This window comes from Leopardus geoffroyi, chromosome C3 (genome assembly GCF_018350155.1).
Source record: "Leopardus geoffroyi isolate Oge1 chromosome C3, O.geoffroyi_Oge1_pat1.0, whole genome shotgun sequence".
NCBI classification, from domain to species: domain Eukaryota; kingdom Metazoa; phylum Chordata; class Mammalia; order Carnivora; family Felidae; genus Leopardus; species Leopardus geoffroyi.
Genome location: NC_059338.1, coordinates 149,254,851 through 149,267,980, shown reverse-complemented (window position 1 = coordinate 149,267,980; position 13,130 = coordinate 149,254,851). Strand labels below are relative to the sequence as shown.

Genomic DNA, 13,130 nt, shown 5'->3' with positions numbered 1-13,130 from the left:
GGGACTACATAATTGGCTGCCCAAACTAGGACAGTTCAGGAAAGAAAAGGACATCATAAATACCGATGCAAGGACAACAGGGATAAACTAGGACTGTCCCACACCCTGAGACACAGACTCCTCCTACGAGAGTATACTCATTTCTCTGTTCAAAATCCTTCAATGGTTCTCCATCACTTCAGAACGAATTTTAAATCACCGTCTCATCACTACAACTTGAGCACATGCCTCAACGATAGCATGTATCACACTGGATGAAAACTGCTGATTTTCTCAAGTCTCTCCACTCTCATCAGTCTGTGAACTCCAGGGCAAGAGTCTACGTGACGGGCCTTGATGTTCTACCTCAATGTTCGTCACGTAGCAGCACTTGGTAAAAATAATGGCTATTTCCATCAACATCATGTCTCAGAGCATATTTTCCTCCATCCATCCTTTTTCAACCCACATTCCGTCTTTCCCAGGTGTCACTTCACAGCCATGTGACTTGAGGCAAGTCAGTCAACCTCTCTGTGCCTCAGTTTACTCACCTTTATACGCAGGATCCTAATGGTACGTACATCACAGGATAATTAGGACCATTAAATGAGGTACTCTACGTAAAGTGCTTTCACCACCACCCAGCCAGCTTCCCGAAGGCAGAGATCTGTTCCTTTGGATCACTACTATATACTTACACCACGAACAAAGCCTGACGGAACAGATAGCATGTCCTCCGCAAGCTTACTGACACGTACTTTCTTTCTCCAAACCCTTCCTTTGCCTCACCAGTGCCATGTGTATACTCTACACCCCCTCTACACCCACTCCTGTGTCTCTATCAGAAACCTGGCACCCTTCCCTTCAAAATGGGACACAGAGGACCACGAAACTCTACGCCAGCCGCCAATCACAGCCCTTCGCCTGAAATAGATTACACGAGACTCCTGAGCTCTCTGCCTACCAGCCGCCCAACATTGAACACAGACGATGACCGGGGACTGAAAAACACTTCCGAGGACTTCTTCAGTCTAGGATGAAATGCACAGGCTGCTTCTCAGGGTCAGGGCTGAGAGGAAGAAAAGACTGCTACTGCCTTGTGTTTCCACACTCAAGTAAGGAGGAGAACTACTCTATTGAGTATATACATTCAAAGGTATACAAATTTACAAACCCTGGAAATCACAAACAGTTATACAAACTCAGCTTACTTTTTCAAATAAAATTTCACAAAAATAAAATTACCTAAAATTAAGCCCACCATTGTACTTAAGTATCCGGTTCCACTTCCCAGGTTAAGAAAAGACAATCCTGGTTGAAGTTTCAACGCTTCCATAACTTCAGAATAAATGCAAGGTGCTGACAAGTGTATGTTGCCATGCTTCCAGGCTAAGTCTTTGTACGCATTGTCTCGGTAGCCTTCCAAATAGTAATCTCCGCGATCAATCGCTCTGAAGGCTTGCTCCACTCTTTCAGTGCGGATATACTGAGCTTCTTTTAAGTTATCAATTAAGTCATCATTATCTTCCCCAGCACTCACAGCTCCTCCCATGATAGTATTCAAATCAAATCATAAATTTTAAAATATAATAAAATTAGCAGAAATGGCTTCCAATAATGGAGTGTGGTTTGTTTTCCCTTTAATATTGCACTTGATTTCCAAAAATAAATTAATCCTGAAAGGGAAGAATAAAAATAAACAGGTTTAAATTAATGCTCAAAGGAAAGTCATTCCAGTTTAGTAAATATAGAATAGTCATCATAACTACCATTTTTCAAGGATATATTTTGTTCCAGACATAGGGTTAAGTTCCTCAAGATTATTATCTATTCATATAACAACCACAAAAGGTAGCTTAAGTTCGGTCTCTTCTGTACCTGTGGCAAATCTTGGACACTGAAGAGGTAAGTCACCTCCTACTGAAAGGCCAAATATGGCAGCCGTTAGTCACAGGTGGCTATTTAGAGCTAAGTTAAGTAAAATTAAATACAACGTAAAAATCAGTCAGGCACCCCAGCCACACTTCTCGTGCTTCACAGCTACGTGTGGCCAGTAGCTGCCACACTGAACAGAGCTGTTCTAGAAAGCGACAATTCTGGGACACAGCTCCAGGTCCTTCCGACTCCGGAAACCATGCTGTGAATCGTTAAGGCAGGCAGCCTTTGGAGTATGGGGAGTCTAGTGTAACACGCATGAATTACTTCACTGACTTGAAACTTCCTAGATTGAAAAACCACTGCCACCTAAATGCTACAAACCTTAAGTGCACCACATAAATTCAAAATGTTAACACAAAGCAACATAATTGCCCAGACACTGAACACAAAAACAAAACAAAACAAACCCACTTTAAAACAAACTCCCACGTGTTTAAAATACACACACCCACACACAAACATATGTGTGTTAAAGTGTTTTGTTTGGTAAACCCTGTGGTGATAAATAAGGAGACCACAAATTTTATTAAAAACTTTAATAGCATAAGCACCAGAACATGTTACACACAGGTACAATAAACTTCAACTAAACATTTCAGCATCTTCAAATGAAAACATAAGTGCAACTTGATAAACTAAGAATTTTAACACATCATCATGATACACAATTTAATCTTTGATTCAACTACGGTTAATAAATGAGTTTCACGTAACAACTAATTTCTGAATTAATAAGTCACGGGAGGGAAAGTGAGAAATGAAACGCCCATAGCCAAAAACGAAAGAGTTTTGACAGCCGGCCCTGGCAGGGCTGCACCCTCACTCTTGACTTTTGAGTACAAGAGCAACTGAGGCCTCGAGCTTCCTCAAGTTCTCAGACTTCTGTCACTCAACTGTCCCAATAGTCCAGGGACAGCTTCCTCACCAGGCCCTGTCCCCACCGTCTGTCTGTGTCCTCTTTTGTCTTTTCCTGTGATCTCCTTAAACTTTCTGAGCAGAGGAAATACCGTGAACTCATGTCACACTATTTAACTTATGGAAACTCACTTCAACAAGTGAGTTGGCTGGCTCCAACGGCCCCACAACCCCAGAGAGAAGTAACTGGAAAAACACACGGGCTTCCAGAACCGTCCTCAATGAGTCGACTTCGCGGCACACGGTGCAGCCGGAGACGTCAACGTGCTCTTCCTTCCACAGGTCTTAGTTTGGGCATCCCTTTCTAACCCAAGCATCTTAACTCGCTGAGCAAAATTCTAGCATTTAGAGATTTGTTTCGTTGTGTTTTTCACGACACGGCCTCTAGGCGTAGGCTAACTTTTCACCTGGTACTCAGAGTGAATGCCTTCCCGGGATGGAGAAAAAGTGGCTACGCTCATCAGTCCCAGTGTGGCACCTATCGCAGGACTTCATGAAGCCGAATTCTGACTCTGAAGACATTTGCTGGCTCTCCTCCAAGCGCTGTGTTTTACTAGTTTGAAAAACTATTGCCCTTCCCTTTGCTTCCAGGGCTAAGGAGTGACCCAATCCTTCTCAGGTCCTTCTGGACTCTAACCTGTCCCAACTTATCACAGCAAACAAACAAATGCTGACTTCACTACACAGAAGTGCTCACTCGTAGTGAGAAAGGCAGGAGGAAGAATCAAACCGGCAAGAACTGTTCCCATTTGCTGACCGACCCGGTACCATACTCAGTGTTTTCGTTAAAACACATGGTCTCCTTAAAAGCTACGCTAAGCCTAGGAGGAAGGCAATCCCTTGCCCACTTTCAAGTAGAAACAATCTGTATGTAAAGGCCTGGCTGGGATACTACAATGCATGTGACTGCTGCTACAGGAGCCCAAAGGGAAGTGGATCCAGGAACCCAGGAGAGCTTTCTCAAGAAGGCACAGACTGGGTAACACAGTTAAAGGACTAAGGGAATCAAAGGCTGAGGAAATGGCTGGTATTCAAGCGACAGAGTAGATGACCCTTTTAAGAAACTACACGCAGCTGGGTACTTTCGATCACCTTAAAACCTTTATCCCGTCGGCCAGTGATTTTTTTTTTTTTTTTTAAGCCTGGATCCTTTTGAGAATCCGATCATACTTTGGTCCTTCTCACTGACACATGAACGAAGGAAAAGTTTTACGCAGCTTCACAAGGAGCCTGAGTTCCTGCAAACCCATGAGCTGAACCTAATTTAAGAACATGTACTTGATGCAGCAGAGTCAGCCACAGGTATTAACAAGGAAGGGAGACCAACAAGGGCAGGAGAACGACACTTCCATTTCAGAGAGTGCAGTGTAATCTGTGTTTCTGATCTACTGCAAGAGACCGGAGAGCAGGTACTTGGAAAGTTGGGAAACACATCGCCTTGTCAAGGAGGAGCAGCGCAAGACCTGAACCAGACTTCCAGGACACTCTGGTCTGATGGGAAAGAAACACATCTGCACACAAAGCTGGAGGGTATCCAGGAGGGAGGTGATCAGGAAAGGTTTTCTGGAATAGGAGCAGCAATCACCCCAATGCATCATGTTTCCTTAAACAATATGTAAGGTAAGGATGTGCAGATAACAGTCATGGTGGTCTGCATGTTCATGCTTTGAAGTGACAGCAAGGTACAAGCTTATGCACATTACAGAGACACCTTAGCAACTCACGAAAACTTTCAGCAAAAAGCTGAAGTTACAGAGGACCTGCTTCTAAGGTAGATGCTGTCAGTTACTTCAAGTGGTCTGGGGAAGCTGTGAATGCAGATGAAAAAAAATGATAAGACACTGTCCCTGACTTAAAACAACATACGAATTAAGGCTATATCCAGGTTCCGATTTTAAAATTCTGATGAAAATATACCTATGAAAATAAAATTATATCCATAAGCAAACTGTCTTCTAGGGCCTAAATTTCAAAACGAAGATGAACCCTGGGGCTTAAGGCTGGGAAAGACTGAAGGACCGTGATGCCAGGTGCAAAGCCCAGTAGATTTAGCTATGCTAGAAATTTTATGAGGATTGCTATTATCTTTATCTGTCTTTGTCAGTAACCTGATTATACAGTTGCACAGGTTTTCAGTGGTATGCCCTAAGGCTATTTCTCCCACATGTCCCGCTATTCTGTGAAACATTAGTAGGTGTTTTCAGATGTTATAGAAAAACCCAGTACTTGACCTCAGGCCCTTGAAGGATCTTAGGAAATGTGAGGGACCACAGATCAGTCTGGAGAAGAGATGGCACGCCAAACTGTGAAATGGGATAAGCAGAGCCGTGCAAGGACGTTATGGAGCACTCAGCCCAGACGCGGGGACGCAATAAAAGGACAGGAAGATTTTCCTGAAGGTGGAAGACCGGGTAAGCAAGAAGGCCGAAGGAAGGAAAAGTATTCAAAACATGTGGAAAAGACGAGGAGACAAGAGGCCATGCGTCTGCCCCCGGTAAGGCCCTGCAAATAATAGCGCAGAGCTGAAGCACAGGAATAGAAGCAGTGCTTGGTGAGGCAAGAACGACTAAGAGACACGAAAAAGGAAGCCTGCAGGCCACACACACACACACACACACACACACACAGCGCTTGGACTTCCTCCCGCAGACAATGGAGCCAGCAAAGGCTTTTGAGATGAGAGACATATTGTATGACTAATTTTAAAACAAGATGTAAAGGAAAAACCAAAACTGTAAAAGAAAGAGAACATAATTACAATTCGTTATTTGGTCTGGGAAAGACAATGTTTATACAGTCAGAACAGCGAAAACACAGTGGCTGATTTAATGTGAGTAGTCGCTGGGGTGCCTGGGTGGCTCAGTCCATTAAGCATCTGACTTCAGCTCAGGTCATGATCTCACGGTTCCTGAGTTCAAGCCCCACGTCGGGCTCTGTGCTGGCAGCTCAGAGCCTGGAGCCTGCCTCAGATTCTGTGTCTCCCCCTCTGCCCCTCTCCTGCTCACTCCCTCTCTCTCAAAAATGAATACAAACATTAAAAAAAAAATTTAACGCGAATAGTCATTTAAGCACACTAGGAAGGATGAGAGGGAAGAGGTGAAGAGATAAAGAGGGATATGGGAGCTAACACCTCATCTGTGATTCCGGAAGCTGAACGCTGTCTAAATATTTAAGAAGAGCAAAAGAATGATCTTAGTTAGCAATGCGGAGGTAACTTCCTTACCATGAAAGAGCTGAACACATTAAGTTCCCTGTGGAGTGTGAGTCTCCAGGTAGAAACGAGTGAAGCCATGAACTGCCAGGCTTTGTCTTCAAGGGATCACTTGACTTTCTAAATTGTGCACATGCATTATTTGAACAAAACTGACAAGTAAAGCTGAATATAAAGGGTGTGTGTGTGTGTGTGTGTGTGTGTGTGTGTGTGTATTAGACCAGATGAATCTAAAGACACATAGAAAATAATTTCTGAAGGAATAAAAATACACTTAAAATAGTTTATGGTAGAAAAATCAAAGAACAAAAAAAGAGATTATTAACAATTTATACCACAGAGCTTCAAAGGTAAGTCATTTTATCATACAGTTCCTAAAAGTGGGTGGAAAATGATTATAAATTAAATCACATTTCCATAATGTTGACAGATTCAATTATAAAAATATGTGCATTTGCATAAAATTTGAAAACCAAGTAAAATAAAAATGATTCATAACCCTAATATTTAAAGAGCCACTGTTAATATTCACTTTCTAAGCACATATATGCTTTCTTATTAACAAAATTAGTAATATTATTATTGCAAACTTTTGCCAAATAGGTCTTAAGCATTTTCACGTCATCAAAAATTCTTCCAAAATCCAGGTGTGCTATCCCACCGCATGGAGGCACCAAAATAGAATCAGTCCCCTCCCTGACTGCTGGGCAGTGAATTTTGGATTACACTTACTGTGTATGTGAAGAGTTAGTAAGTTAAAATCTGTAATGAATATTGTGATAATTCAATAATAATTCCCTAACTTGAAATACACTTCATTTTTTATGAGTAAAGCAAACACTATTAAAAAACCATCGCAGCATTAAGTCACAGAAGTGTTTGTCGTTTGTTGATTCTGAGATAATTCCACCTCAATCATGGAAAAGTGCCAAATGCAAGCCAAGAGACTAAGGTCTAGCCTTGGTCCCACTGATAAACTTTGCTGTATGGCTCTGGGCAGCTCTCCAAAACATCATTTCCTCACCTGTGAAATGAAGAGGCTAAATTCTAGGATTCCTAAGGTTCCCCAGAGCTCTAATTTCCCTGCCATTTTGGCATCAAACCCGCATTTGAGGACAGCTGAGTTCTAGTTGTGCAGGAATGTCTGTCCATGCCTGGGCGCCTCTGTGACTTTGATCACATTTTTTTGGTGCCCCACTCCTGCCATTCTCTCCAAACATGGAAAAGAAAGAAATGGGAATGTTCAAGTCCTGCATTAAACAATAAAAGCAAACTAAGGAATCGAAGAAAAAGAAAAGGCCATGGCAGAATAGAGAAACGCCAGAAAAGAAGACTGGACAGCTTCTGCAGTTAGATCTTTTGAGAACGAAGTCATCATATCAACTCACGGAACACAATTTCGCTCCTTGGCACTTTCTTTCTAGTACGCGTGCTGGGGATCGGGGGAATACAACAGGGTGCGTACATTCACACGAGCTCACCTGAGATGATTTGTAAGGTGTTCCCAAAAGTTGCTTGCCAGTCTTTCAAAATAAGGGATGTGGTTTCAAGGTATTTGGTTTAGGGGAAGATCTACAGAAGGCCCCGTTCAATATTACGGTGTCTTTCAGGCCCCTTAGGGATGTTTTACGGAAGGTTAAAAACAAGTCAAAGGAGGCGGGCGGCAAACAGATGGCGGACAGATGTCGCAGCGCTGGGGAACAGTGAACGCTGACTCACGCTCTCTCCCTCCTAGCGACCAGGGGCAGGCAGCCAGGTGCTGCTCGCTGCTCCGTTCTCTGCAAAGGTGAGGACAGGGCTCACCCGCTTTGGGGGAAAGAAGATTAGTCATCCAAAGGACAACACGCTATTTGAGGGCATGAGCAGAGCGTCGTTCTTCCTCACGCCTCAAAGATCAGAGGAGCCATGCACGAAGCCTGTTTTGAGTGTGCAAAGACACGGGGGGGGGGGGGGTTCTCAGTGATGGCAAACAGATCTGATGAGATATAAATACAGAACAACAAAAGAAAGAAAGAAAAGGGAAGAACAGACTAATGAAGGGGTTCAGAACAAGTCTCCCTGAGATGTACCACTTTGGCATGTGGACCATTTTGAGCTGAAGGCAATCAAGACCCAGCAGCCTAAAGCAAAACTGTTACCTCTCTTTAAACCACCTAAAGGAGTTTAGCTAAGGAGGTGGGCCCAGAAGGAAAGCTATTACCAAGGCCATTTTTTTTTTTCTTGACCCATCTGCAGAGTAGGACAAATATCTGCTCTTACCATCCCGTGAACCTCCCTATGACCTCCCAGACCCCTATCCCACTTCGTGGCTCTCGACGGATGGATGGCATGTAAACCTCAACTGCCCAGCTTCTCCTTGGGTCTGTCTTTGTGGGGCTCCCATACAATTCAAATTTTCTCCCATCAATCTGTCTTATATTAATTTGATTATCAGAGAAGCCAAAGAACCTAGAAGAGCAGAAGGAAAATATTTTCCTCCAACATTAAAGATTCACTATTCATGCGCCCAAAGCTACCGGGAGAACATCCAGGTAAGTCTATATCCAATGATAAATACATATCTTAATTTTTTTTTTTATTAGTGATAATATACACAAGCAATTTCCTATGTCTCTATTACATACCGGCTCTGGGCTCTATTTCTTCACCCAAACTCTATGAGGAAGTGCTAACTTCATTTTATAATGAGGAGACCAAAGCTCAGAGCTTATGAGTAGCTGAACCACAACTCAAATCCAGTTTGGCCAGCCATAAAACCCTTCTGAAACAGAACAATTTGCAAAGAGGCTCCTGGCTCATAATTCAAAAGTAAACTTTTCATCCCCTTAGCTAAGAAGATTCAGATCTCCCTCCCTCTCTCCAATTTCCTTTTTCCTCCCCTCTAGTACTCTGGGTTCCAAAAGAAGAATGGGATAGTGGAAATAAAGCATCTGATGTCATGTACTGACTATGCAGCCTCAGGCAAAAGTCTAACCTGTGATCTTCAGTTGCCCTTGTCTATAAAATGGGAAAAATATTAACTGCATCATAAATTTGTAAAGAGTGCACTACGCATAAGACTTCTAACGTACACATGTCCAATAAATAATTCACTTTCTTTCACATCTAGGACAAAAAAGACACATTCAAAACGTTCATTTTTAAACACAAAGGACCGAAAAGGGGAAACAAAAAAGTAAGTGTCAGTTTTGAAATCTAGTGACGTTATCACTTAGTGACCTTCTGAAGACAGAAGTACAGGGTGAAAATGTAAATCCTAAAGAAAAGCCAAGTTACAGTGTATACAGAAGGGAAAGGAATAATACAGCCCTTCGCATGTAAACTGATTGAGAGGGGTTAATGTAAAAACAAAAAAAACCAAAACCACAAAAAAACAAAAACCAATGCAGTGACTTCTGTTATGCTCTGGGCCATAAACTAGGCCACGAGGCCCACATCAGGACCAGCTGCCCTCTGTGCTCACTTACATGGGCTCAGGAAGCAGGCAGGTACCGAGACTCTCTTTGGTAACTTACTAGCTAACTTCCACCTGTGCTAATTTTCTCTAATGGAGCATTTGTTCCATAAATCAGCAAAAAGTAGCTGTCTCATATAGCTTTCTTTTGTTCAACACATCTTTTCTATCCAAATTGTAAACTCAATAACAAAGACCAAATAAAACGAAGATAAAATAAATATTTAAAATATTCATCACAGTTGTAAAGGTGTTAGCAAGCATTTAATAAATAACAAACATAATACACTGTAAGAGCAACTTCGAGCTTTTTACTTCAGGAAATACTTTCAAATTTGAACATACCTAACAACTACAGCAAAGTGAAAGTGTATTTTTCCTTTAAGGTCTCTTGAACTCTGGAATCTTCATCTGATCAGACGGCTGATAAGCCACTCTCTCAAGATAATTCAAGATTGTCGTCTCCTCCCCAACCCTTCAATTCACTACTACACATAGTCTCAAGTAACAAAATAAAGTTCTGTTTAGAAGCAACCAGGTTCTATATTTTGATATTTATCAAGTTGCAAGGTGCCTATATTCACAGACGTAGACTTTTCAGTTATATTCTCAATTCTATTCCAGTCTTGCTTCCTATGCCTTTTTCTTCCCTCTACCTCCCCCCTCATTCTTTTAACTTTCCTATTCTCCTTTGCTGGGGGCAGTGAAGACCAGCGCAAACTCAAACAAGACTGGAAAAAACAGTAGGAGGCGGCTTTACGTGAGTTCAAGGTATGGGATATAAGGTGAGAGAGGAATATAAAACATTTTTAAAGGACAAGATGAGACAACTCAAGCTGAAATCTTATCATTTTCAAAATTACAGGATTTCATGTACCTCCAAAGTCTCCTCTGCTCCTTTCACTCTAAGATCTGAATATGACCTCTTAAAACCTCTATGAGTACACCATGAGACATGTGTATCCCTAAACACCACACAAGTCTACTCCAAATGCCCTCGATATGCAGTCCCACGTATCTCTGAACTACCAAAATCCTCAGAGAATTACTGCCTCAAAGTTTAGGATTACTGCTTAACATCTTCAATTTTTCAAGAAACATTAAGTGTTGTACTAACCAACCTTAACACTTAAAAAAAAAAATTCCTCACAGAAGCTACGGCCCAGAAAAACTTTTCAAACAGAAGAGTTGTTTACCTCCTGTAGCTCAGGGAAAGTCTGAAGCAGAATACTGAACCGACACTGGGCTTTGTGGTCTGCTGAACGATGCTCTTAGGACGTCATGAGATCAATAGGGAAGCAGGAGAGAAAAGCATATACATTGTCAACTATTCTCCGGTCAGGCTTTTAAAGTTGGGCTTCTTTTATTTGAAACATTTTGGGTTCACAAAGAACAATATTCAAATAAAAATAAAAGAATATCCCCAAAGCAAAATTCCACAATTTGGGAGTTCAGATGATCGGCATCTGTTCCCATCGAAAACCAAAACATGAACTCACACCAGAGATATTCTTCCTGCATATCATACTGTGGAATGCAAAGACTGGCCTTGTCACACCATACAATTTTGAGCAAATTGTTATCGTTCCTGGCTTTAGTTTTTTCACCTGGAAGATACTGCCACTAAATCAAATTTTCTCGATGGCACCTGTAACAACTCTAAAACTGTCTAAGCATATTTGCTACACAAAAATAAAAAATGTAAACAGGTTAACTATAAAGTTTTTTGGCCTTATAAAATGGTATCTTTCCAGAGTCCACCATGACCATTTTATCTATGGACAGGCAGTGAAAGCTACATAGAACAAAATACCTCGTTATACATCATTTTAATTTGCAGCGCTTCTATACCAACTCATACAATTTCATTAACTACTCCAGGATATTTACACAGGACAGGTGGTATTACCTGCACTACCCATGTGAAGAAAACCGATTGAGAACAATTTGTTCTAGATTTTCCATATAAGACATATTTCAGTCTTATTCATAGACCTAATGTCATGCATTACCACTAATATTCACGTTATCAGAAATAAAACAGCAAATGTAGGTCTGAGACCCTTTGGCAAATACACACACACACACACACACACACACCACATTTGATACTATACCTTCATTTCATTTATTGGGACAAATAACTCCATCCCTGTTTTTACTCATGACCCAGAGAAAGTTAAGGAAGTTCTCAAACTGTAATCATAAGATCATCACCACAATGCTACAAGCTCTAAAGGAAGTGGTCACCTTAAATGATTAATCTTGTACCAACAGAACTCATTTGGAGAAAACTGTCCAAACTGAACCACCAAAACGCTTGTGAAAGCTTATTAAACTATAGCTCAGTACCTCCCGCCAGGCTTCACTTAAACAACTTCTTCACCACTGGTCCAGCAAGTTGAGCAGGACACAGGCACACTGAGGACAGAAAGTCAGAGAATGGCTTCAGTTCAGTAGACGATCTCTTTTCATGGAAATTAGTCTCTTAAATGGTTAGTGTATTTTCATTAAAAAAAAATGTTTAAAAATTACTTTCAATTTGGCCACAATAAACTGACACAACTGAAAGCTTTTAACAATGTAGGGAATTATTTCATACTAATTAGATTGGGCTTCGAACTGTAAACAGCAAACTGCGTACTCATAACTGAGAATGTTTATTAATAGTACACTTTAAAATACTAAATGCTCTTGCTCTCCATAAAAAATTACTCAAAGCTACTAGTACTGCCTTCCATTTCGATATCCTAAGTTTTGCACAAAAGACTTCCATTTGGTGATTTCCTCATTCAATTAACAAAACTGGGCGCCTACTTACGCCTCAGGAACTATGGCAGGTATGCAGGACTAAGAGACCAAACTCCAGAAGCTAAAGTCAAATTAGAGAGCTTTCTTATAAGGTAAGAGTTACAGAAAGCTCGCTTCATTTCATGGATAAAGAACTGAGCCCCAGCAGCTGCCTTGTCCAAGATCACACAAGTCATTGGGGCACCTGGGTGGCTCAGCGGGTTAAGCATCCTACTTCGGCTCAGGTCATGATCTCCCGGATCGTGAGTTCCAGCCCCACGTTGGGCCCTGTGCTGGCAGCTCAGAGCCTGGAGCCTGCTTCGGATTCTGTGTCTCCCTCTCTCTCTGCCCCTCTCCCACTCATGTTCTGTCTCTCTCTCTCACAAACAAACATTAGAAAAAAATTTTTTTAACTTAGAAAAAAAAAAAATCACACAAGTCAGAAACCCAAGTTTTTGCAAGTCATTATATACTAATCTTAGATAAGAGAAAATCTATTCAAACATTAGTATAAAGCCAAAAAGGCCGAATTTACTCCTTTGTTTAGATTTTTTTTTTTTTAAGTTTATTTATTTTGATGGGGAGGGCCACCAGAGAGAGAATTCCTAGCAGGCTCTGCACTGTCAGGGCTTGAACTCAGGTGAGATCATGACCTGAGCCGAAATCAGCAGTCGGACGCTTCACCGACAGATCCACCTAGGCATGCCAAGATTTCTTAAAATTAAGTGAGCAGAATGCTTCTTTTTTAAAAATTCAGAAAATTTCCTTAAGTTCAGTATTTAATTACTGATAGCAAGCAATATTACTGAAACCTGACTTTATGACAATTTGTTGGAGATTGTA

General features: G+C 41.4%; 1 protein-coding gene across 2 annotated transcripts in view; it reads right to left on the bottom strand.

Annotated features, from left to right (window-relative positions):
- PCMTD1 (protein-L-isoaspartate (D-aspartate) O-methyltransferase domain containing 1) overlaps positions 1–13,130 on the bottom strand; it is a 69,436-nt gene that overhangs the window by 36,831 nt on the left and 19,475 nt on the right. The window contains exon 1 of one of the 2 annotated variants that reach the window (XM_045455347.1): positions 1,225–1,655. The exons of the other annotated variant lie outside the window; for it this stretch is intronic. Coding sequence (XP_045311303.1) covers positions 1,225–1,531 — 307 coding nt within the window. The 5' untranslated portion in view covers positions 1,532–1,655. Of the gene's footprint in view, positions 1–1,224; positions 1,656–13,130 lie in introns of those variants that run through there. 2 annotated transcript variants of the gene reach the window in all.